Source organism: Phytophthora sojae (genome assembly GCF_000149755.1).
Source record: "Phytophthora sojae unplaced genomic scaffold PHYSOscaffold_3, whole genome shotgun sequence".
Classification (NCBI taxonomy): domain Eukaryota; phylum Oomycota; class Peronosporomycetes; order Peronosporales; family Peronosporaceae; genus Phytophthora; species Phytophthora sojae.
The window spans coordinates 1,760,625-1,780,968 of record NW_009258117.1 but is presented as its reverse complement, the minus strand read 5'-3'; the positions used below and the strand labels follow the sequence as shown (position 1 = coordinate 1,780,968).

The window sequence follows — 20,344 nt, the reverse complement described above, 5'->3', positions numbered from 1 at the left end:
CTGTTTCTCCACGATCGCTGCAGCTATGTGTTCACGCCGCAATTTCTGGAGAACATCCGTGATGTGCCTTCCAGGGAAACGTTGCGCAGCTATGAGAAGGATGAGAATTACCACTTGATCTGTCATGTTCAGGCCTGGTTGGACGAACACTACCCAAACACTTCACGCTAGCGTCGCATTGCCGCTTGGTTTAAAAAAAAGTCACTTTAATCCCGTGGTCATGCCTTACGCGTGGGTTGACATTTCGGAATGAATTCACTGCACAGGCGAGGGGTGATAGCTTTCAGTGGATAAAGTAGTGTATTTGGCTTTTCATAGGGACTTTAATTAATCTACATCTCGACGAGGGTGAACAGTATTCACGGCACTGCGTAAGGTATCAGTTGTGCGTTTGGGTTGGGTGGACTGCGGATCGTCCAGCCATCCTGTCACTGGTAGTGGATGCCCTCGCCGATGACGTCGAGCTTGTGCTTCTTGTACTGCTTCATCTGCTTGTCCCACATGCTGCGCGTGAGCGGCACGCTGCGGCCGGACACGCGGCTGGTCACGAGGTTCTTCTTGCGGAGCTCGGCCGGGATCTCCACGGGGGACTGGGCCACGACGTGGCGCATGCGGCTCATGCTGAAGCGCAGCAGCGGCTGCGGGTGGGCCTGCAGGATGTGCGTCTTGAGCTTCTGGGCCTCCAGCGGCAGCGGCGTCGCAACGAGCGGGTCCTCCTCGGGCCGCTTGTGCGCGCTCGAGCGCTGCTTGAAGAGCAGGTTGGACTTCTTGCGCGGGGGCAGCAGTCCCATCGCGGGTTGTTTGTTAAAGGGGGTGGAGGTGGAGGTGGTGGCGGGCCAGGCAGCCAGACAGCTAGGAAGGCAGGCGACTTGGGCTCAGCGTAGCCAATTCAATTGTGAGGCCGGCCCCGCCGTCGGCGTCGCGGTCTCCGTCGCCGTTCGTCCGCCACCACAAGGAAAAGTGGCTCCGTCTCTAGGTGTCATCCAAACATTCTTGCTGATGTCAAGCGGGCAAACATGGCGAAAGGCGTGCAACGCAATGGACACATCCAATCGCCTCCAGCTGATGAGCTCGGTCGATGATCAGGGGTCTCACTCTCGAGTCGACTCGCGCGTGCCGGTGCAGTGGCGCATCCCCCTCATGGGCCCTCCCTTGCTATGGAGATGCACCATGTGGAGGCCGAGTTTGGGAGGTGTTCTGGGATAACTTGGTCGCATTTTGAGAGGAAGGCTGTGAAGTAGCCGACCGTGGCGTCGATGAATGGAGTCGAAGGAGCTTCGTTTGGGCACGTTAAATGACGCTGCAGGAAGGAAGGCAGGAGGGGGGCGGACGTCGGCGAGGCAGCTCCGGCCTTTTTCGTCTACAGCACGACGGCTCCGACTCGAAGCTCGAGACACCAAGCCCTCTGAATCTGAAGAAGCGGCACGGAGATCTGCACTTGTCTGTTGGCGTGGAGGATATGTTTATGGTTGCTGCTGTGGCTGGTGAGGGGCGCTAGGCTGTTGCTGTTGCTTGCTGTGAGGAAGTGGCGTCTGCTACAGGTATTGGCGTGGTTAAACACTGGCTGCATCGGAACGACGACTTGGCCGAGTGGATACTGAATAAATACTGTATTGCATTGCATTGCGTCGCGTTCAAGCCCAAGCTTCCTGGCACTCTATCAAGTCTGAACGAGCTGGTTGCGCGTAGAAACTAGTTTTGGCGGGGCGGCTGAAAGGTTCTCGGCGCTGTACTCGTCGTCTCCGAAGGACGGCGGCGAGGGGGAGGGATATCTGACTGGAACGAAGGCGAGGCGAGGCGAGTGTCGGCCATCACCGGTACGTCACGTACTCGTCGATCATGTCCAGGTGCTTGGCTCTCCGCTTGCAGTTCGCCCACATGCCCATCGTCAGCGGGACGCTGTGGCCGGCCACGAGCGTGCGCACGGCGCGGCGGTCGTTGAGCGAGTCCGGAATGAGCACGGGCGGGATGGCCTTGTGCCGCATGTGGCTCAGGCTGAAGCGCGTGAGCTTGGCCGGGTGCGAGGCGAGGATCTTCTGCTTGAGCGTGCGCACGTCCTCGGGCAGCTCGATGGGCTCGGCGGACGACTGGCGGCGGAAGCTCGCGCGCTTCGAAAGGCCGCGCGGGGACTTGGCGGCGCGCGGCTGCGAGCGCTGGAGGCGCAGTGGCAGGATCTCCGGTCGCACTCCCATGGCTGCGGTGCAGGCGAGTTTGCTGGCTGGCTGGCTGGCTGGCTGGCTGGCTGGCTGGCGGATTCGAGGCAAGTTGGTGAATGCCAAGCTGCCGGGGCCGGAAAAAAGTGACGAGGCAGACCGGTTGAACCGATGGCCGGGCGAAGTTCCGAGCTCGGCTCTGCAAGCGTGCGCCAGCGGTCAGAACCGACCCGCGGACGGTGCCGGTGCAGCGCTACACTTGCCGAGAGTATGGGGGCGGGATCTGCCTGCTTGAATCTGTCCGTATTCCGCGTGGCCTTGGGGCGTGGCAGCGTGCGAGGCCTTGATTGGATGCCGGCGCATGGCTATGTCATTCTGAAGCGGCGATCGCTGCCGCAGCGCACGCGCGGTTTCACGGTGAATTCATCGCCCAGAAACCAGCCCAGCGCCGCCGCCTGGCTCCTTGGATGCTCGCCGTCGGCGTCGACGCGGCAACTGAACGCGCAGGCAGCGGAGCTTGGAGCTTCCGAGCTGAGCACCACGTCACGTTAGCCTGCAGTCTCTAACGTGAGTTGCGCCAGCGGAGACTTGTGTTAAACCAGCGCCTCGGAATCTGTCCGCATCTGTTGCCGGCAGCGAGCTCGCCGAGAATCTCGAGATCCGAGAGAGCGCTGCGCACGCGAGGCATTCGTTCGAATGGCTTCCGGCAGTGCGCTATCCTCTCCTGAATCTTTGCGTTACAAGACTCGCTCGCGCGCGCACAGGCACGCCAGCCAGCAGGACTCGGCCGCGATGGCGCCTTCATGGCGAGCGTCCGGCGACTCCATTCGTCTACGCCCGTTTCTATCTCTAGGGCTCGGGCTGCCTCGTCACATTGCTTCGTCGCATGTGGCGACCACGATGCTCCGGCATCGATGCCGGCCCAGCCGCGCGGGCCAATCCGAGGCCGATCCAGCATGGGCGCCGTCCTTTGCCGCGTTGAACCTGGCTGCTTGGGTTCGTCCGCCCGACGCGCGACGTGAGCGAGCGATTTGGCGCGCTTTGCGTCGCGCATTCCTGAAGATCCGTCGCCACGACGGCAGCAGTACGGGGCCGTCTGTCTGCCTGCCTGCCTGCCTGCCTGCCGCGGCGCCGCCGTAGACGCATCGCGGATAAGACGGGAGCTCGGTGTTGTGGCGCCACTACGCTCGATGCTTTCCCGCTGGGACGTTTTGCCTGGTGCGGCGTCGCGTGTGCTTGAACATCCACCACGAGGACCACCAAAACCGCCGAGAAATGCTGGATACGGCCTGAAAAAAATGAGGTCTCGGGCCTAGAACATCAAAGATACAACCGCCCGGTAGGGCGTCAACTGCAAGCAGAATCGAACTGCAGGGTCCGCCAAAAAGGCTTACGATGAATTATCTCCCTCGCGGGTTACTTGCACTGTAGCTCTACGACTCGCAGACTGTTGGTTCTGTGAGGGCGCCGAGTCTCACGTAGCAAGAGTGCACGGGGCGTACCAAGCGAACCAACACTGCATCTCAGCAAACGAGCGCGCGGGGGGGGGGCTCGCCACCCTCACGCACTCGTGTGCTGAATTACGGTATTGGTACGCTTGGTAGGCTACGCGAACTCTCGCGCCAGTGGGCAGTCGCTACGGTCCCTCTTCGTTTCGAGTGAGTGTTTCGGTATTGTTTGGGTGAGTACGGAGCGTTTTTTTGTGTCTGGTTTTATTGCTTCACGTTGGCAACAATGCAGCGTCGGGTAAACAGTAACGTATCGCCCAAGCCTGCTATACTACATGTACAACGACCCCAGTGTGGTAGCATCAACCAACATTTGCACCATGAGCAAACCAAGTTTACTCACTCGATTGGTGGTGCCGGCGATCGAGTGAGTAGACTTCGTTTGCTCTTGGTAGCTCCAACTTTCGGGGCACTGTCACCATAGCACGTTGGTGACAGTGCAAGTACAAATTTTGATGCGTCTCAGTGCTGAAAACCCACAGCCAACCAAACTACTTACTGGTACTACTTACCACAACTGTATTTTCAGAGCCATCGCCGGCGATTCACGTTGCCAGCCAAGTGATGAGATACAGGTGCGGCGGGAATACAGTAGACCAAGACATCTATCCGTTCACAATTTCCTAGTGGGTCGATTTCAAGTAGAAGCTCGCGTTTAAATAAACAGCTCTAAACGTTCATGTCTGAAAATTGATCGCAGCGGGGCGGCGCCACCACGCGCTGGGTTCCGTACGCTTGATACAATGCTGCCTGGATCGCCTCGGGCTTCTGATCTTGTCGCAGTAGCATGCGGATCCCTTGAAGTGTCTGGTCGCTGACATCGGCAATGGATAAGTACGTTGCCGTAGGCACCTGCTCAATCACTTCAATCTCTCCTTGCTCTTCCGCGGCATCGCACCCCTCATCCTCCATTGAAACAGCCCGCTGTAGTAGCGCAGATTGAGCTTGAACATCGTTATTTGGTACGTTTTGTCCACAGAAGCTCTCTTCGACAATGAAACAGGCATTTTGCTGTGTGAGAAGGCCTGTAAAACACGTTCAAAAGTGGTTTAGACCTCCGCCTTACGCCCTGCAGCTCCAGCAAACAACACTTACCCTGCTCGGCCAGCCTTCGTGCTGTGGAGCGTCCCGTTGTCAGGCGGTCAGAGACGAAGAAGACTGCTGCCGACTCACTGTCCTCTTGATAATCCGCTGCCTCCTGACCTTCCACTTGCTCGCCGACCGGATCCGCCTGCTGCGGCTTTAAAACACTCGCGGAAATCCCATGCCGGTACAGCAGTCCAGCCGCCAATTGCGACGTCGATACATGAAGCGAGCAAACTTCATCACCAGCCTCGCTCCCTTCCTGTTCATCCGCAACGAGGATCACGCGACTAACGCCTCGAGCCCGGCACACTGTAGCGATAAACGTCAACACCGCCGACAACGGGTTGAAGCATACGTCGAACGAATCTGTGATCGATGCTGGTAGCGACGGACCACACGGCGGCAACACCGCCACGGAGCACAACGAGCTGCCGTCGTCTTTCGCAGCCTTGGCCTTCAGCTTGCCAGCCAGCGCCATCGTCGCCTCTGCATCACTGAGCTCAACCTCAATCACCTTCACCTTGAGCCTCTCCGCGTCCTCATCGCCCACTTGCGCCTCAATGCCGACCTTCTCCCAGTCCACACTCTCCAGTGCCCCGTTCACCGCCTGCCGCTTCCAGCTTTCTTTCGTCACCGGGACCGTCACGAAATGCTGCTCCCCGTGCGTACGCCTCGAAGTTCGGGACAGCGTCGAATTCACGGGCGCGAGACGCACCACGCTCTCCCCGACGTGCGTTGTAGTATTATTACTGCCATCAGCACTGTGCGCATGCACGCGCCATAGACTCCAAGCGAGTCCGTAGCTGCCCACGGCCATCCGCAGCGCGCGCACCGACTTAATGAGCACCAGGCGCTTGCCTACAGCTACAGAGCGCGGGCCCGAGACCTCCGCTTCGCTGATAAGAGTGGACAATGGCACGCCTGACGCGGCGGCCACGTGACGTGCTGGGACGGAGCTCCACACAGCGCTGGGCAGTACGTTGGCAGCGGCGAAGCGCAACGCGAACCGCAGAGGGATCGGGCGCCGCTCAACCTCGAGGCAGCTCTCGGTGAAGCTCAGCGCAAAGGTGGCGGAGAGCGCGCCGCCTACACCCACGCCCGGGCCCCATGGGGTACGTGCAGGATGTGGAGCAGGCGAGAAGTCCGTCGTCGTAGCGGCCGACATCTGCATCCTGGTTGTGAATCTGCCCGATTATCGGGTTGGTACTACCCTCTTTTTTTACCAACAAGTGGATAAGTACGAATAAGGCGGGAAATTAGCGAGTACTTTTCGTGACGCCTCATGGGCATGGACCGCTCGGAGCTGGTCTCACATGGCGGCCATGCCGTGGAGCACCGCAGCCGTTGAAGACTAGCGTCTACTTCGGCAATTATACAGCCCCATGGAGAGAGATCTACGGGGGGTGGGGGGAAGGGGCCTGCTAGGAATGCCATAGGTGTCGACCCTGGTGGTCATGCTCCAGCATGCCGCCCACGCTGTCTGCCTCTAGGCGGATGGACGAGTTACGCTGTGCAACGCAGCTTGCTTCGGACAAGGAGGAAAGCTCCTGCGTTTCCTCCCCGGCAGCGTTGGCCCAGCACCACGTCGATTCCACTCCCTGTTAGTCGAGGCAACTGCAGCATGCCCATGATTCATGCCAGTGCATTGGCATCGGTGGTGCCGGCAGCGGTGATGCGGGAAAAGCTGTTGCGATGACTTCTCTTTTTCTTCTTCTCGGCCCGCGCTGACGTTACGGTAGGTTTGGCTGGTTCCGGTGCGATGTGCTGCCGTGCTGGTGCGCAGGCCACGAGAACGCTCGCCGCCCTCCGCTGAGCTGTTTGGCCATCGGCCAGCGCGCGTCTTCGGTCGGCTTGATTGGAAGGCTGCGTGCGACAGTCGGCCGGCTCTGCGGCCCGAGCGCTGGCCGTCGACGTCGCCGACGCTCGCCCCGCTTCGCCGAGCCCCGGCGCCCGGCTCCGGAGCACTACGCACGCGCCCAAAGCCGAGGCGCGGTCTGGAAATCGTGAGATTTGGGCCCTCGGCTCCAATCCTGCGTATGAGAGGGGTGGGCTGTCTGTATCGCAAGACGATCGCAAGGGCCCGAATCCCCTGGGATTCCCGCGGCATACTAAACCGCAGTGGTGCGTGGCGCCTCGCACGTCTATGCGGCACGCTTGCACTTGGCCCGCCCGCCAGTCAAGGCAACACTGGCCGCGCGCGCTTCGGCTTCAAGCCCCGTCACTTTTCGGCGGCGAGGGGCCATTCCGCAACATCCCAGCACCACAGCAAGCCCCACAGCTACCCAGCTACCCCACCCCACCGCCACCATGGGAGTGCAGCCTCAGCTCAACCTGCCGCACGTGCAGGAGCAGGTGACCAAGCCGCGCCAGGGCTCGCCCGTCGGCAAGCACGTCTCGCGCTGGCACCGCCACCACGAGCAGCCCGTGGCCGTCGTGGAGCTGCCGGCCGAGGCCCAGCAGCTCAAGGAGAAGATCCTGCGCACCAACAAGGTCAAGCTCACGCGCTTCAGCCTGAGCCACATGCGCAAGCGCGTGGTGCCGCCCGTCGAGATCCCGCGCGAGATGAACAGCCAGCGCGCGCTGTGCACGACCGTCGCCGGTCGCAGCGTGCCGCTTACGCGCTGCATGTGGGACAACACCAAGCGCAAGACGCACCACATGGAGCAGATCTCCGAGTCCTACCCGCTGCACTGCACGCTCTTCCGGTGAGACTCGCGGCAGTCCGCGAGCTGCCTAACCAGCAACACAAGCAAGCAAGCAGCAACACATCCACAGAGCGACACAGCCTATAGACTAGCAACCCCCCACGGCAGCGGTTCCGCCGCCGGCCGTATATACAATATTTAACCACAATACCAAGAAAAGCTTCACAGCAATCCGATCCATTGTATCCGAGTTATTAGTTAACTGATCGGCTGGGCGTTTTCAAGCGTTCATGTTGCCCGTCATGTACTGGTACTGGTACAGTAGCTGACGTTACCGGTCATTACCGCAGCTGAAGTTCGTAGGATGGCCTCAAGCCACTCCGAAGCCATTCTCGGTGGCGCGTGTTGCTGCTTCGAAAAGCAGTCCGGTGCTTGCCGTTGCAGTTGCACCATTCCGGCGCAAAATGACGCACATGTATTTTGTGAAAGTTGCCCTTGCAGCTTCAAGCTGCGAGCCTTTGGATTGCTCGAAGCTTCGACCTGGACCAGGTCCTAGCGCGCTACGCTGGTCTTGGCCGTCCTAGGTTTTCGGCCAGCATGTTGCGCAAAGCAGGTCAACGGAAAGCATGCACAGTGGCAATCACCGTGTTTGGATGTACACCACCTGGTTGGTAAACTCGGTGATAGGATGAGCCGTGCCTGCCATCAGCCACCCAAGCGAATGATTCAGACTAACCTCACTTCAGGACTTGCCGTCATGAAGTCAACACCAGAAGCCCGTCACGCCGCCTGAGTCAGGCATCCCAAGGTCCACGAAGAAGAGCATCGATTCTCGACCAAGCAACGATGAAGTACTATACGCACTCGACTCGAAGATGAATCGCAGCGACTGCCCACTGGCGCGAGAGTTCGCGTAGCCTACCAAGCGTACCAATACCGTAATTCAGCACACGAGTGCGTGAGGGTGGCGAGCCCCCCCCGCGCGCTCGTTTGCTGAGATGCAGTGTTGGTTCGCTTGGTACGCCCCGTGCACTCTTGCTACGTGAGACTCGGCGCCCTCACAGAACCAACAGTCTGCGAGTCGTAGAGCTACAGTGCAGTAACCCGCGAGGGAGATAATTCATCGTAAGCCTTTTTGGCGGACCCTGCAGTTCGATTCTGCTTGCAGTTGACGCCCTACCGGGCGGTTGTATCTTTGATGTTCTAGGCCCGAGACCTCATTTTTTTCAGGCCGTATCCAGCATTTCTCGGCGGTTTTGGTGGTCCTCGTGGTGGATGTTCAAGCACACGCGACGCCGCACCAGGCAAAACGTCCCAGCGGGAAAGCATCGAGCGTAGTGGCGCCACAACACCGAGCTCCCGTCTTATCCGCGATGCGTCTACGGCGGCGCCGCGGCAGGCAGGCAGGCAGGCAGGCAGGCAGGCAGGCAGACAGACGGCCCCGTACTGCTGCCGTCGTGGCGACGGATCTTCAGGAATGCGCGACGCAAAGCGCGCCAAATCGCTCGCTCACGTCGCGCGTCGGGCGGACGAACCCAAGCAGCCAGGTTCAACGCGGCAAAGGACGGCGCCCATGCTGGATCGGCCTCGGATTGGCCCGCGCGGCTGGGCCGGCATCGATGCCGGAGCATCGTGGTCGCCACATGCGACGAAGCAATGTGACGAGGCAGCCCGAGCCCTAGAGATAGAAACGGGCGTAGACGAATGGAGTCGCCGGACGCTCGCCATGAAGGCGCCATCGCGGCCGAGTCCTGCTGGCTGGCGTGCCTGTGCGCGCGCGAGCGAGTCTTGTAACGCAAAGATTCAGGAGAGGATAGCGCACTGCCGGAAGCCATTCGAACGAATGCCTCGCGTGCGCAGCGCTCTCTCGGATCTCGAGATTCTCGGCGAGCTCGCTGCCGGCAACAGATGCGGACAGATTCCGAGGCGCTGGTTTAACACAAGTCTCCGCTGGCGCAACTCACGTTAGAGACTGCAGGCTAACGTGACGTGGTGCTCAGCTCGGAAGCTCCAAGCTCCGCTGCCTGCGCGTTCAGTTGCCGCGTCGACGCCGACGGCGAGCATCCAAGGAGCCAGGCGGCGGCGCTGGGCTGGTTTCTGGGCGATGAATTCACCGTGAAACCGCGCGTGCGCTGCGGCAGCGATCGCCGCTTCAGAATGACATAGCCATGCGCCGGCATCCAATCAAGGCCTCGCACGCTGCCACGCCCCAAGGCCACGCGGAATACGGACAGATTCAAGCAGGCAGATCCCGCCCCCATACTCTCGGCAAGTGTAGCGCTGCACCGGCACCGTCCGCGGGTCGGTTCTGACCGCTGGCGCACGCTTGCAGAGCCGAGCTCGGAACTTCGCCCGGCCATCGGTTCAACCGGTCTGCCTCGTCACTTTTTTCCGGCCCCGGCAGCTTGGCATTCACCAACTTGCCTCGAATCCGCCAGCCAGCCAGCCAGCCAGCCAGCCAGCCAGCCAGCAAACTCGCCTGCACCGCAGCCATGGGAGTGCGACCGGAGATCCTGCCACTGCGCCTCCAGCGCTCGCAGCCGCGCGCCGCCAAGTCCCCGCGCGGCCTCTCGAAGCGCGCGAGCTTCCGCCGCCAGTCGTCCGCCGAGCCCATCGAGCTGCCCGAGGACGTGCGCACGCTCAAGCAGAAGATCCTCGCCTCGCACCCGGCCAAGCTCACGCGCTTCAGCCTGAGCCACATGCGGCACAAGGCCATCCCGCCCGTGCTCATTCCGGACTCGCTCAACGACCGCCGCGCCGTGCGCACGCTCGTGGCCGGCCACAGCGTCCCGCTGACGATGGGCATGTGGGCGAACTGCAAGCGGAGAGCCAAGCACCTGGACATGATCGACGAGTACGTGACGTACCGGTGATGGCCGACACTCGCCTCGCCTCGCCTTCGTTCCAGTCAGATATCCCTCCCCCTCGCCGCCGTCCTTCGGAGACGACGAGTACAGCGCCGAGAACCTTTCAGCCGCCCCGCCAAAACTAGTTTCTACGCGCAACCAGCTCGTTCAGACTTGATAGAGTGCCAGGAAGCTTGGGCTTGAACGCGACGCAATGCAATGCAATACAGTATTTATTCAGTATCCACTCGGCCAAGTCGTCGTTCCGATGCAGCCAGTGTTTAACCACGCCAATACCTGTAGCAGACGCCACTTCCTCACAGCAAGCAACAGCAACAGCCTAGCGCCCCCCACCAGCCACAGCAGCAACCATAAACATATCCTCCACGCCAACAGACAAGTGCAGATCTCCGTGCCGCTTCTTCAGATTCAGAGGGCTTGGTGTCTCGAGCTTCGAGTCGGAGCCGTCGTGCTGTAGACGAAAAAGGCCGGAGCTGCCTCGCCGACGTCCGCCCCCCTCCTGCCTTCCTTCCTGCAGCGTCATTTAACGTGCCCAAACGAAGCTCCTTCGACTCCATTCATCGACGCCACGGTCGGCTACTTCACAGCCTTCCTCTCAAAATGCGACCAAGTTATCCCAGAACACCTCCCAAACTCGGCCTCCACATGGTGCATCTCCATAGCAAGGGAGGGCCCATGAGGGGGATGCGCCACTGCACCGGCACGCGCGAGTCGACTCGAGAGTGAGACCCCTGATCATCGACCGAGCTCATCAGCTGGAGGCGATTGGATGTGTCCATTGCGTTGCACGCCTTTCGCCATGTTTGCCCGCTTGACATCAGCAAGAATGTTTGGATGACACCTAGAGACGGAGCCACTTTTCCTTGTGGTGGCGGACGAACGGCGACGGAGACCGCGACGCCGACGGCGGGGCCGGCCTCACAATTGAATTGGCTACGCTGAGCCCAAGTCGCCTGCCTTCCTAGCTGTCTGGCTGCCTGGCCCGCCACCACCTCCACCTCCACCCCCTTTAACAAACAACCCGCGATGGGACTGCTGCCCCCGCGCAAGAAGTCCAACCTGCTCTTCAAGCAGCGCTCGAGCGCGCACAAGCGGCCCGAGGAGGACCCGCTCGTTGCGACGCCGCTGCCGCTGGAGGCCCAGAAGCTCAAGACGCACATCCTGCAGGCCCACCCGCAGCCGCTGCTGCGCTTCAGCATGAGCCGCATGCGCCACGTCGTGGCCCAGTCCCCCGTGGAGATCCCGGCCGAGCTCCGCAAGAAGAACCTCGTGACCAGCCGCGTGTCCGGCCGCAGCGTGCCGCTCACGCGCAGCATGTGGGACAAGCAGATGAAGCAGTACAAGAAGCACAAGCTCGACGTCATCGGCGAGGGCATCCACTACCAGTGACAGGATGGCTGGACGATCCGCAGTCCACCCAACCCAAACGCACAACTGATACCTTACGCAGTGCCGTGAATACTGTTCACCCTCGTCGAGATGTAGATAAAAGTTCCTATGAAAAGCCAAATACACTATCAACTGAAAGAAATCATCATTTGTGCAGTGAGCATTATCCCTCGTGAGTTCATTGCCAAATGCCAATCCACGCGTAAGGCATGATGAAGCATGACGCACGCATGACACTCCTTCTACTTCGAAGGTTGTCACAACAAAGGAGTAACGCGGCTTTCATTTCAAGTCAAAACCTGTAGTGAGACTATCAACCTACGCTGGGCGAATGGGAGCAACAACTTCAAGAGATAAATACAAGCTCATTCACACTTCGAGCGGTTGTTTGCGGCCAGCGGCAGTCTCTTCGTCGATGGCCAGCATGTTCTGCACCGTGGGCGGGATCTCGCCGCCAAAGAGCCGCTTGAACACGCCGACTTGGTCCCAGCAGTGGTGCTGCTCGGCGATCCGCAGTTCCTGGAAGACGACGTACGTCGTGACCGTGAACGTCAAGTCCGACGACTTGATGGCCATGAGCGCCACGCGCATGGTGGCAGGGCAGTCCTCGGACGCGCACACACGCTCCAGGTGCTGCGCGGAGGCGATCTCGCCCTGAATGCGCCACTTGGTGAGGATCATCTCGCCGTCGGGCAGGTGCGGGCGCAGCTCCACGATGTCCACGACGATGCTCGTGAACACGGAGCGGATCATGTTCCACAGGCTGATGGTCTGCAGGCGGCCGAACGCGTCCCACTCGCGCACGCCGACGCCAATGCGGCAGTCTTCGTGCCACACGCGGGAGGCGTCTCCCAGACTCAGGTACGCGGCGTTGAGCTGCTCCACCATCTCGGTCACGACCTTGGTCCTCTCGGCCAGCATCCTCTGAATATTGGCCCGGTTCTCAACAGGCGCGCCGAGTGCGCCCATGCCTCTGAGTCCAGCCACACTGCTAAGACTGGCCAGACTGCCGAGGTTGCCCAAGGCCGCAGCGGCTCCGCCCAACGCGGCGTTGCGGCCGGCGGCGTTCTTGCCCAGCAGCAAGGCCTGCTTGAGGTGCAGGTTGTCTCTCTCCAGGCTGCGCACGTGCTGCTCCAGGTCCGTGAGCTTCGTGTGTCTGCCGGCGGCCGAGCCCGAGTTGGAGCCCGGCCCGCTGCCGCTGCGCACGGCTAGCGCCTTGTCCTTGGGCTCCTTGTCGTTGCCCCCCTCGTCGTCCTCGTCGTCTTCATTGTTGTTGCTGCTGTGCTTGCTGTTGCCCCTCTCGCTGTCGGACTCCGTGTCGTCGTCCTCGTTCTGCTGCGTCTTGGGGCTCTCGCGGCGCAGCTGGTAGCGCTGGTAGGAGGCGGCCGCCTCCGCGCCGGCCCCGGCGCGTAACTTGCGGCGCTTCTGGGCGTCGGCGCCTCCGCCCTCGTGCTGCGCGTCGCCCATCTCGTTAGGGAACGTGTCCAGCAGCTCGTTCAGCGCGATGACCTCGGGCTCGGGCAGCTGTCGCTTGGCGCCGCTGCCTGAGGCGGAAGCGGTGGCGGAGCTGGAGCTGGCGTCTGCGTCTCTGCTTGCTGACGAGCGGCCGGTCGCCCCGCTGCTGCTGCTGCTGCTGCTGTTGGCGCCGGCGTGCACGTGCGAGGACGAAGGAGAAGACACCATCTGGGGAGGGGCGATCGTCCGTTTGGGTAGAAAGTCTTTATATGGAAATGTGTCGGGCAGCGCTGATTGGACGATATTCGACTAATGCAAAGAACGACGCGATGTTGAAGTCGCAGTTGACAATTCAAAGATTGCGTCTGCATCCGCTTCCTGCGCCGCTATGTGGACGACCAAGACGCCTCGCCTGCTGCGCGCCGCCGCGGCGCGCCACCAGCATATCGCCAACGTACGACACCGTAGCCTGTCAGTCTCCATCTCTCTCGCTCTCGTTGTGCTGGCTGACGTTGCTGCTTTTGCTCGCCGCAGAGCTCGACGTTCCGCGTGCTGGGGCTGCAGCAGGTGGCCGTGGGGGGTCCCAGCAAGAGCGCGCTGAGCCGGCTGTGGGTGGACACGTTCGGGCTGGCCAAGAAGGGGTCCTTCCGCAGCGAGCGCGAGAACGTGGACGAGGACATTCTGCAGTGCGGCCGCGGGCCGTTCGCCGTCGAGGTGGACATTATGCAGCCCATCGACGCGGCCAAGGCGCCCAAGGTGCACGTGCCGCCGCTCAACCACATCGGGCTCTGGGTCGACGACCTGCCCGCGTGCGTGGACGCGCTCACGCACAAGGGCGTGCGCTTCACGCCCGGCGGCATCCGCAAGGGCGCCGCGGGCTTCGACGTGGCCTTCATCCACCCCAAGGGCAACGAGGCGGCCCCGCTGTCCGGAGAGGGCGTGCTCATCGAGCTCGTGCAGGCCCCGGACCACATCATCAAGGCCTTCGACGCGGTCAAGGAAGACTGAGCGTCGTCCCGCTGGCTTCTGATGTTTTAACCATGTTATCGACAGCAATTGTCTGGTCTAGTGGGTTCTTGACATTTGGGGTTAGTTAGTTCACTTGCTACAAGGTGGCTTTGCCCTCCCTCACACGTCCTGTACACGGATATCAACGCTACGAGTGAGCCAGTGGGCTTACTCCACCGCCGTGGCTTCCTCGTCTTCCTGTTGCGCGGAAGCTTCACCGTCAGCGTGACCATCTACGAGCTCGTTATCACCCTTCTCTACCTGCTGCTCCTCGCTTGGACTGCTTTCTTCCTTCTCCTCGGGACGGATAGGATTCTTCAGTTGCTCGGCCACACTCTCAGCCTGCTTCTTCATCTCTTGGGCTAACGTCTCCAACTGCGCACCATTGCCAGCAAGCTGCAGCGTCATCTCGACGTCCTCGCGCTCGGCCACCGCAGCCTCCCATGCTCGCATGATGCTGCGCTCGACGTCCTCCAGCTCATCCTGCTCTCTGAGCATGGCCGAGAAGGCAGCCTTCTGCGCCTCCATTTCTTCCTGGAAGCTGGTCTTCTGCTCCAACACCTCAGCCTTACGGGCCCCAAACTCCTCGAGGTGCTTGTTCTTGGCAGACTCGCGTTCACTGAGCCGCTCCAGTGTGGCCGACAGCTCCGAGCGCCGTTGGGCCTCGGCCTGGATCAGCGCCAAGCCGTTATCTAGCAGCTTCGCCTTGGCCTGCAGGTCACGCTCACTACGTCGGACCTTCTGCGCCTGCGGGGTCAGCGGCTCCTGGATGGAGACATGGTAGTCCAGGGTCTTCTCATTCAGCCAGGAGAACGAGTTATCCCACTCGAACACGAGCGTCGTGTTGTCATTCTGCACCTGGAACACACCTGACTTCTCGTTCATTCGCTCGGGCGACACCACTTCAACCTCTGTTGAGGTCGCGTCCGCTACGGTCGCAGCCAACTTGAACGATACATCCGCCGAATCCTCCTTCACTGAGAAGCTCCACACCACACGCCAACCACGCTTTTCACAGATCACCGGCAGCTGGAAGCTCGCGCCAGCCTTGATCACTACTCCGCTGCGCATCACAAGACACTCTTCAAACTCAGGTTCACCAGCACGCCCCGTAGCTCTGTCAATCCCACCACCGTTGGCAAAAAGTGCCGCGCGATGTTCGTCACGGAAGTCGCAAACTTCACGGAACGCACTCGAGTGGTCTTCCAGCCGCTGCTGCAGTTCATTAACAAGCGTCGTCACTTGCTTTTCGAAGCCTGATACCAGCGTCTGCCGCCTCTGTAGCTGCATAGCGCGCTCCTTCTCGGACTGCAAATTCTTACGACTAGCTTGCAGCTCGTCCAGCTCTTCCTTCTCCAGCTCCAACTCAAGCGCTGCCTTCTCGTCACGGAGCGTTTGCATTTCTTCCTGCAACTCGAGAACCTGTACGCGTAGCTTCTTGAAAGCTTCGTCCTTGGCAGCTAGCACTACAGATGCCTTAGCGGCTCCACTTGGGTCCTCACCGCTTTCCGGCTCGGATGATGACGGAGTAAGCAGGTCGATCTGATCCCGAGCACTCTGCAACTCCTCTCGACACGCATCCGACGCCCTCGTGAGTAATGTGATTTCCGTGTTGGCATCCGCTAGCTCCGTCTTAAGTTCACCATCCCCTGAATGCTTCTCTTGCGACTGCTGGTTCACTGGGGACGGCGCCGAGGGTGTACCGTTCGACAGCGCCGACTGGTTCGCCGAAAGCTTCTGCTCTTCGATCATGGCATTCAGCCGGCGGACTTCTTCGGTCGCAGCTGCCAATTCAATCTTCCAGTGATTGCTTTGCTCTTCCAACGCGAAGACCTTTTCAGCGTTTGCTGCTTTAGTCGTAGCAAAACGCTCCTGAAGAGCAATTAACTCCGCGCGGGCGTCATCAAGCTGTTTTCTCAAAGAAGTCTCCGAAGCTCTGAAAGTTGACAATTCCTTTTCAAGCCCAGCCACATTCCGGTTTACATCCGCTGAAGATGAGGAGAGGGGTGGTGCAGATGCAGCGGGGAATGGAATATCCGGCGACGAGCTGTTTGTAACAATGGTCGATGAGATGCTTGCTCGTTGTTGCTCGAGCTCCAATTCCAGAGACTCGATACGTTTCTGTCGCTTGTCGTTTTCCGCTTTGCTAGCTTCCAGGGCATCATGCACCATTTGCAAGTCTTGCTTCGCGGTTTGCACCGCGGCAGTTGCAGTGGCCAAACGCGCTTGGAAAGCTTCGTGTTCCGCTTCCTTGATGCGCTCGCTCTCTTCTTCAATCTGCGTTTTCTCCTTCTCCAGTTCCTGAATTTTGAGGGTCAAATCTTGAATTTGCTTGTCTGTTTGCTCACGCTCCGATACCAACCGCTCTCCCTCTTCCTCCAGCTCAGCAATTACTCTCGCCTTTTCGGCTGCAATCTGATCAAAGTCCGCCTGCATCATCTCCTGCGTACGTAACACCTCCTGCAGGCGGGCCTCGCTCTCCTGACGGGTAGCTTCAGCCTGCTCACGTTGCTGGTCACTCTCCTGAACTTGTTTCAGCAGCACTTCGTTCTCCTTCCTCATCCCATTCAGAAGCTCTGCGCGCTTCTCCATCTTCTTAAGAGCAGTGTGTGATCGGACACGGTATCGCTCGAAATCACTACGAACAGAAGCCAGTTGCTGCTGTAGTTCAGCCACCTCTTCTTGCTGAGCGACCTGCTGTTGCTGTTCCTGCACACTGGCGGACTGATTCTGAGCCTTCAGCTTTTCAGCCGTTTTCATCACGTCCTCCTTCTCACTGCGCACAGCTGCCAACTGCTCTTTCAGGGATTCCACCAGCGAATCGAAACCACGCTTCGATTCTTCCAGTGCCAGCAAGCGTTCTTGTTCCCGCAGTTTCTCTTCCTCCAGGTCATTGAGCTTCGTTGTGTCAGACTGAATGCGGTCTCGCAGCTGTTGAAGCTCGTCAAGCCATCGCGTAGCGTTTGTCTTCGCGGTATTCAGACGCTCACTTACAATCTTGACAGACTTCAGAGATCCCACGACATCCTCTTCGTTCTCTCCTTCCTTGGCGAACAAGCGCCAATCGGCTTGTTTAACAAACTGGTCAAGAAGCAGCTTCAGAGTGCCACACTTCTTACGCAGCGACTCCTGCTGTTCCTCTGTCGTACGAAGTCGGTCTTGAGCCGAAATCAGATCTGTCAGCAGAGATGCTACTCTGCTGCAAACTTCTGTCACTTCAGGGGATTCCCACACTTTTCCTGTGAAAGCCTTTACTGGCTCGACATCAACCTTGTCAGTACTAGCTAAACAAGTCGCCAACTCACCCAGGTCAGCAACAAGTTGCGACAAGCGTTTGTTGGTCTCGTCGCTCTTCGTACTCTCCGCATCTTGCACGGCCTCCAAGTCACTCTTCACTTGACTGCATTCGTGAATCTGGGCGTCCAGTTCAGAGCGGCACGTACGAAGCTCCGCCTCACATCGCTCTAACGCACCTGCAGTTTCGTTCAGTTCTGCTAGTTTGGCTGATAATGCATCATTCATCTCCGAGAGTTGCGAAGACAGTGACTCAATCACACCTTCACTATCAGCAACGCGTTGAGCCAAACGTGTCGTCTCCTCTCCATGCGTATTTTGTAATGCGTCCACAGCTTCGTCCTTCTCGCTACGAAGTTGACCAATTCGCTCCTGAAGCTCGGTTTGATCCGTTTCAAGCGTCGAAATAGTATTTTGCAACATTTGGTGACGATCCTCGTATTCAGTAATTTGTGCTTGAAGAGTGTCGAGGTTAGTCTGCATTGTCGACACTTCCGCATCGTGTGTACGCTGTAGTTCAGCAGCTGCCTCACCTGCTTGGGTTTTCTCATTCGTAAGAAGTTCAATCTGCTCCTGAAGCGTTTTTTGTTCCCGCTCCAGTGTCGAGATAGTGTTCTGCAACGCTTGGTGGCGCTCCTCGTATTCGTCGACTTGGGTTTGAATTGTGTCTAGGTCAGTCTGCATTGTCGACACTTCCGCATCGTGTGTACGCTGCAGTTCAGCAGCTGCCTCAGCTGCTTGTGTTTTCTCATTCGCAAGAAGCTCAATTTGTCGCTGAAGTTCTTCTTGTTCCCGCTCCAGCGTCGAGATAGTATCTTGCTGAACTTGCGAGCGTTCGTCATATCCAGCGAGTTGGGCGTGTAGATCATCAAGGGCGGCCTGCACTCCGCTGTCTTCTTTTCATCACCACCAACATCGCCACCGCTTGAGCTTGCTTCAACCTCATCTTCAGCAGCAAAAACTGTTGACTGTGACTCGTCTTCATCTAGCTCTAACACTGGTACATCTCCAGCCGCCTCGTTGTCATCACGATCTTCCTCTTTCACATCATCATCGCAGACGCTCACTTCGTCGGATGCCGCGTCTTCCGCTTGATGCTTAAGCTTTTCAATTTTATCAGCCTGCTCTTTTACGAGGTGGTCCTTCTCAATGGTCAGGGCACCCACTTCGGCTCGCAACTGTTGTAGCTCATCAGCATTCGACACGATCTGCTCTTCTCGATTCGCTGAAAGGGCAGCGGTGGCATTATCAAGCTGCTCACGAAGTTCCTCGATCTCATCTTGATGCGTCGCACGAAGTTTGTCAAGCTCGCTTGCGTGGATACCTGCAAGGTTCCTCTTTTCCGTGACCAACGTAGATATCTCTTCCTTCAAGGACTGTAACTCGTCATCATCGGTCGCAGCGCTCTTTTCAGCCTGAGAAGCAAGAGAATTCGTAGCATCCTGAAGCTGGCGGCGCAGCTCTTCAGTTTCGCCTGCGTGTGATTGTAAAATATCCTCCTTCTCCATCATCAAGCCGTTCACCTTAGCTTGCAAGCACTGCACTTCTTCAGCATCCAGCGAAGCCATCTCTTCTGTCTTCGTTTCCAGAGCGTTTATCGCGTCATCGAGTTGTTGACGAATCGCTTCAATCTCGACCTTGTGCGACTTCTGGAGTTCTCCGATTTCATCTGCATGCGACTTAATCAGGCCCTCCTTTTCCGAGGTCAAACCATCGACATGATTCTGTAACGATTCCAGCTCGTCGGCATCAAATGCCGCATTGTCCTCGTCTTTAGCAGCAAGACATTCTGTTGCACCCTCTAGTTGTTGACGTAGCTCTTGAATTTCATCTGCGTGAGCTTGGCGTAGCTCTTCAACTTCATCCGCATGAGACTTGATGAGGTTCTCTTGCTCTGAGACCAGATTATCCACTTGGGTCTGCAAGGATTCAAGCTCATCGGTATCAGACGCTGCAATAGCTTCCGTCTTAGCAGCAAGGGAAGCTGTTGCGCTCTCCAGTTGTTGCCGTATCTCCTCAATCTCGACTGCATGCGACTTCTGCAGTTCTTCAACCTCATACTCATGAGTCGTGACCAGCTCTTCCTTCTCTGAGGTCAGGGTATCCAGCTGCTTTTGCAAAGATTCTAGTGCATCAGACGCTTCTGTGCTCTCCAATTGTTGTCGGAGCTCCTCAATCTCGACTGCATGCGATTTCTGCAGTTCTTCAACTTCACCCGCATGAGCCTTAACCAGCTCTTCCTTCTCTGAGGCCAGGGTATCTACACGCTGTTGCAACGATTCCAGTTCATCAGCATTGAAAGCGGCATTATCTGCATGGTCTTCCACCTTAGCAGCAAGCGACGCTGTTGCGCTCTCGAGTTGCTGACGAAGCTCTTCAATTTCAATGGCGTGCGCTTGGCGCAGCTCTTCAACTTCATCCAAATGCGCCCTGACCAGGCCCTCCTTCTCCGAGGCCAGACTGTCGACTTGGGCTTGCAACGACTCCACTTCATCAGCGCTGAGCGCTGCATCATTCTCGGATTTACCAGTAAACGATACTTCTGCGCTTTGCAGTTGTTGACGAAGCTCTTCAATCTCGGTTGCGTGAGACTCGTTGAGCTCTTCAACTTCATCCGAGTGAGCCTTGATCAGGTCCATCTTCTCCTTGGTCAGGCTATCTACCTGGTTCTGCAACAATTCCATTGTATCCGCATCCAGAACTGCATCACCCGGTGTGGCAACAAGCGACCCTGTTGCCCGCTCTAGTTGTTGACGAAGCTCTTCAAGCTCGACTGTGTGTGCCTTGTGAAGTTCCTCCAGCTCACTTGCGTGCAACAGGACCAGGTCCTCTTTCTCCGAGGTCAACTTCTCGACCTGAGTCTGTAACGACTCCAGTTCATCGACATCAGATGCTGCATTTTCCTCCGACTTGGCAGAGAGAGATGCACTTACGCTTTC

General features: G+C 58.7%; 11 protein-coding genes across 11 annotated transcripts; 5 read left to right on the top strand and 6 right to left on the bottom strand.

The window, feature by feature from the left end:
- Positions 1-296: 296 nt before the first annotated feature.
- Positions 297-879, bottom strand: PHYSODRAFT_285332 (hypothetical protein). Its single transcript, XM_009524171.1, has one exon. It carries the CDS (start codon positions 789-791, stop codon positions 429-431), a length of 363 nt encoding a protein of 120 aa, XP_009522466.1. The 5' UTR covers positions 792-879; the 3' UTR covers positions 297-428.
- Positions 880-1,593: 714 nt separating this feature from the next.
- PHYSODRAFT_558443 (hypothetical protein) lies at positions 1,594-2,192 on the bottom strand (the record flags this gene model as incomplete). Its single annotated transcript, XM_009524170.1, has 1 exon — positions 1,594-2,192. One exon carries the CDS (start codon positions 2,190-2,192, stop codon positions 1,812-1,814), a length of 381 nt encoding a protein of 126 aa, XP_009522465.1. The 3' UTR covers positions 1,594-1,811.
- A 231-nt stretch (positions 2,193-2,423) lies between these two features.
- PHYSODRAFT_327937 (hypothetical protein) lies at positions 2,424-3,293 on the top strand (the record flags this gene model as incomplete). Its single annotated transcript, XM_009524169.1, has 3 exons — positions 2,424-2,695; positions 2,790-2,862; positions 2,898-3,293. 3 exons carry the CDS (start codon positions 2,424-2,426, stop codon positions 3,291-3,293), a joined length of 741 nt encoding a protein of 246 aa, XP_009522464.1.
- A 1,417-nt stretch (positions 3,294-4,710) lies between these two features.
- On the bottom strand, positions 4,711-5,918 carry PHYSODRAFT_254824 (hypothetical protein; the record flags this gene model as incomplete). Its single annotated transcript, XM_009524168.1, has 3 exons — positions 4,711-4,730; positions 4,757-4,777; positions 4,835-5,918. The coding sequence occupies 3 exons, from the start codon at positions 5,916-5,918 to the stop codon at positions 4,711-4,713; spliced, it is 1,125 nt and encodes a 374-aa protein (XP_009522463.1).
- Positions 5,919-7,007: 1,089 nt separating this feature from the next.
- On the top strand, positions 7,008-7,604 carry PHYSODRAFT_285329 (hypothetical protein). The gene has a single exon (XM_009524167.1). It carries the CDS (start codon positions 7,055-7,057, stop codon positions 7,454-7,456), a length of 402 nt encoding a protein of 133 aa, XP_009522462.1. The 5' UTR covers positions 7,008-7,054; the 3' UTR covers positions 7,457-7,604.
- A 1,167-nt stretch (positions 7,605-8,771) lies between these two features.
- PHYSODRAFT_327934 (hypothetical protein) lies at positions 8,772-9,653 on the bottom strand (the record flags this gene model as incomplete). Its single annotated transcript, XM_009524166.1, has 3 exons — positions 8,772-9,179; positions 9,215-9,287; positions 9,382-9,653. 3 exons carry the CDS (start codon positions 9,651-9,653, stop codon positions 8,772-8,774), a joined length of 753 nt encoding a protein of 250 aa, XP_009522461.1.
- Positions 9,654-9,884: 231 nt separating this feature from the next.
- On the top strand, positions 9,885-10,483 carry PHYSODRAFT_350444 (hypothetical protein; the record flags this gene model as incomplete). The annotated part of the gene is made up of 1 exon (XM_009524165.1): positions 9,885-10,483. One exon carries the CDS (start codon positions 9,885-9,887, stop codon positions 10,263-10,265), a length of 381 nt encoding a protein of 126 aa, XP_009522460.1. The 3' UTR covers positions 10,266-10,483.
- Positions 10,484-11,197: 714 nt separating this feature from the next.
- On the top strand, positions 11,198-11,783 carry PHYSODRAFT_285327 (hypothetical protein). Its single transcript, XM_009524164.1, has one exon. The coding sequence runs from the start codon at positions 11,286-11,288 to the stop codon at positions 11,646-11,648; it is 363 nt and encodes a 120-aa protein (XP_009522459.1). The 5' UTR covers positions 11,198-11,285; the 3' UTR covers positions 11,649-11,783.
- Positions 11,784-12,017: 234 nt separating this feature from the next.
- On the bottom strand, positions 12,018-13,223 carry PHYSODRAFT_558429 (hypothetical protein; the record flags this gene model as incomplete). Its single annotated transcript, XM_009524163.1, has 1 exon — positions 12,018-13,223. Exon 1 carries the CDS (start codon positions 13,113-13,115, stop codon positions 12,018-12,020), a length of 1,098 nt encoding a protein of 365 aa, XP_009522458.1. The 5' UTR covers positions 13,116-13,223.
- Positions 13,224-13,491: 268 nt separating this feature from the next.
- On the top strand, positions 13,492-14,111 carry PHYSODRAFT_312758 (hypothetical protein; the record flags this gene model as incomplete). Its single annotated transcript, XM_009524162.1, has 2 exons — positions 13,492-13,557; positions 13,638-14,111. The coding sequence occupies 2 exons, from the start codon at positions 13,492-13,494 to the stop codon at positions 14,109-14,111; spliced, it is 540 nt and encodes a 179-aa protein (XP_009522457.1).
- Positions 14,112-14,279: 168 nt separating this feature from the next.
- PHYSODRAFT_495242 (hypothetical protein) lies at positions 14,280-16,964 on the bottom strand (the record flags this gene model as incomplete). The annotated part of the gene is made up of 2 exons (XM_009524161.1): positions 14,280-15,770; positions 15,882-16,964. Coding segments are annotated over 2 exons (2,574 nt in total), but the record flags the coding sequence as incomplete, so codon positions are not given.
- Between the last annotated feature and the right edge of the window lie 3,380 nt (positions 16,965-20,344).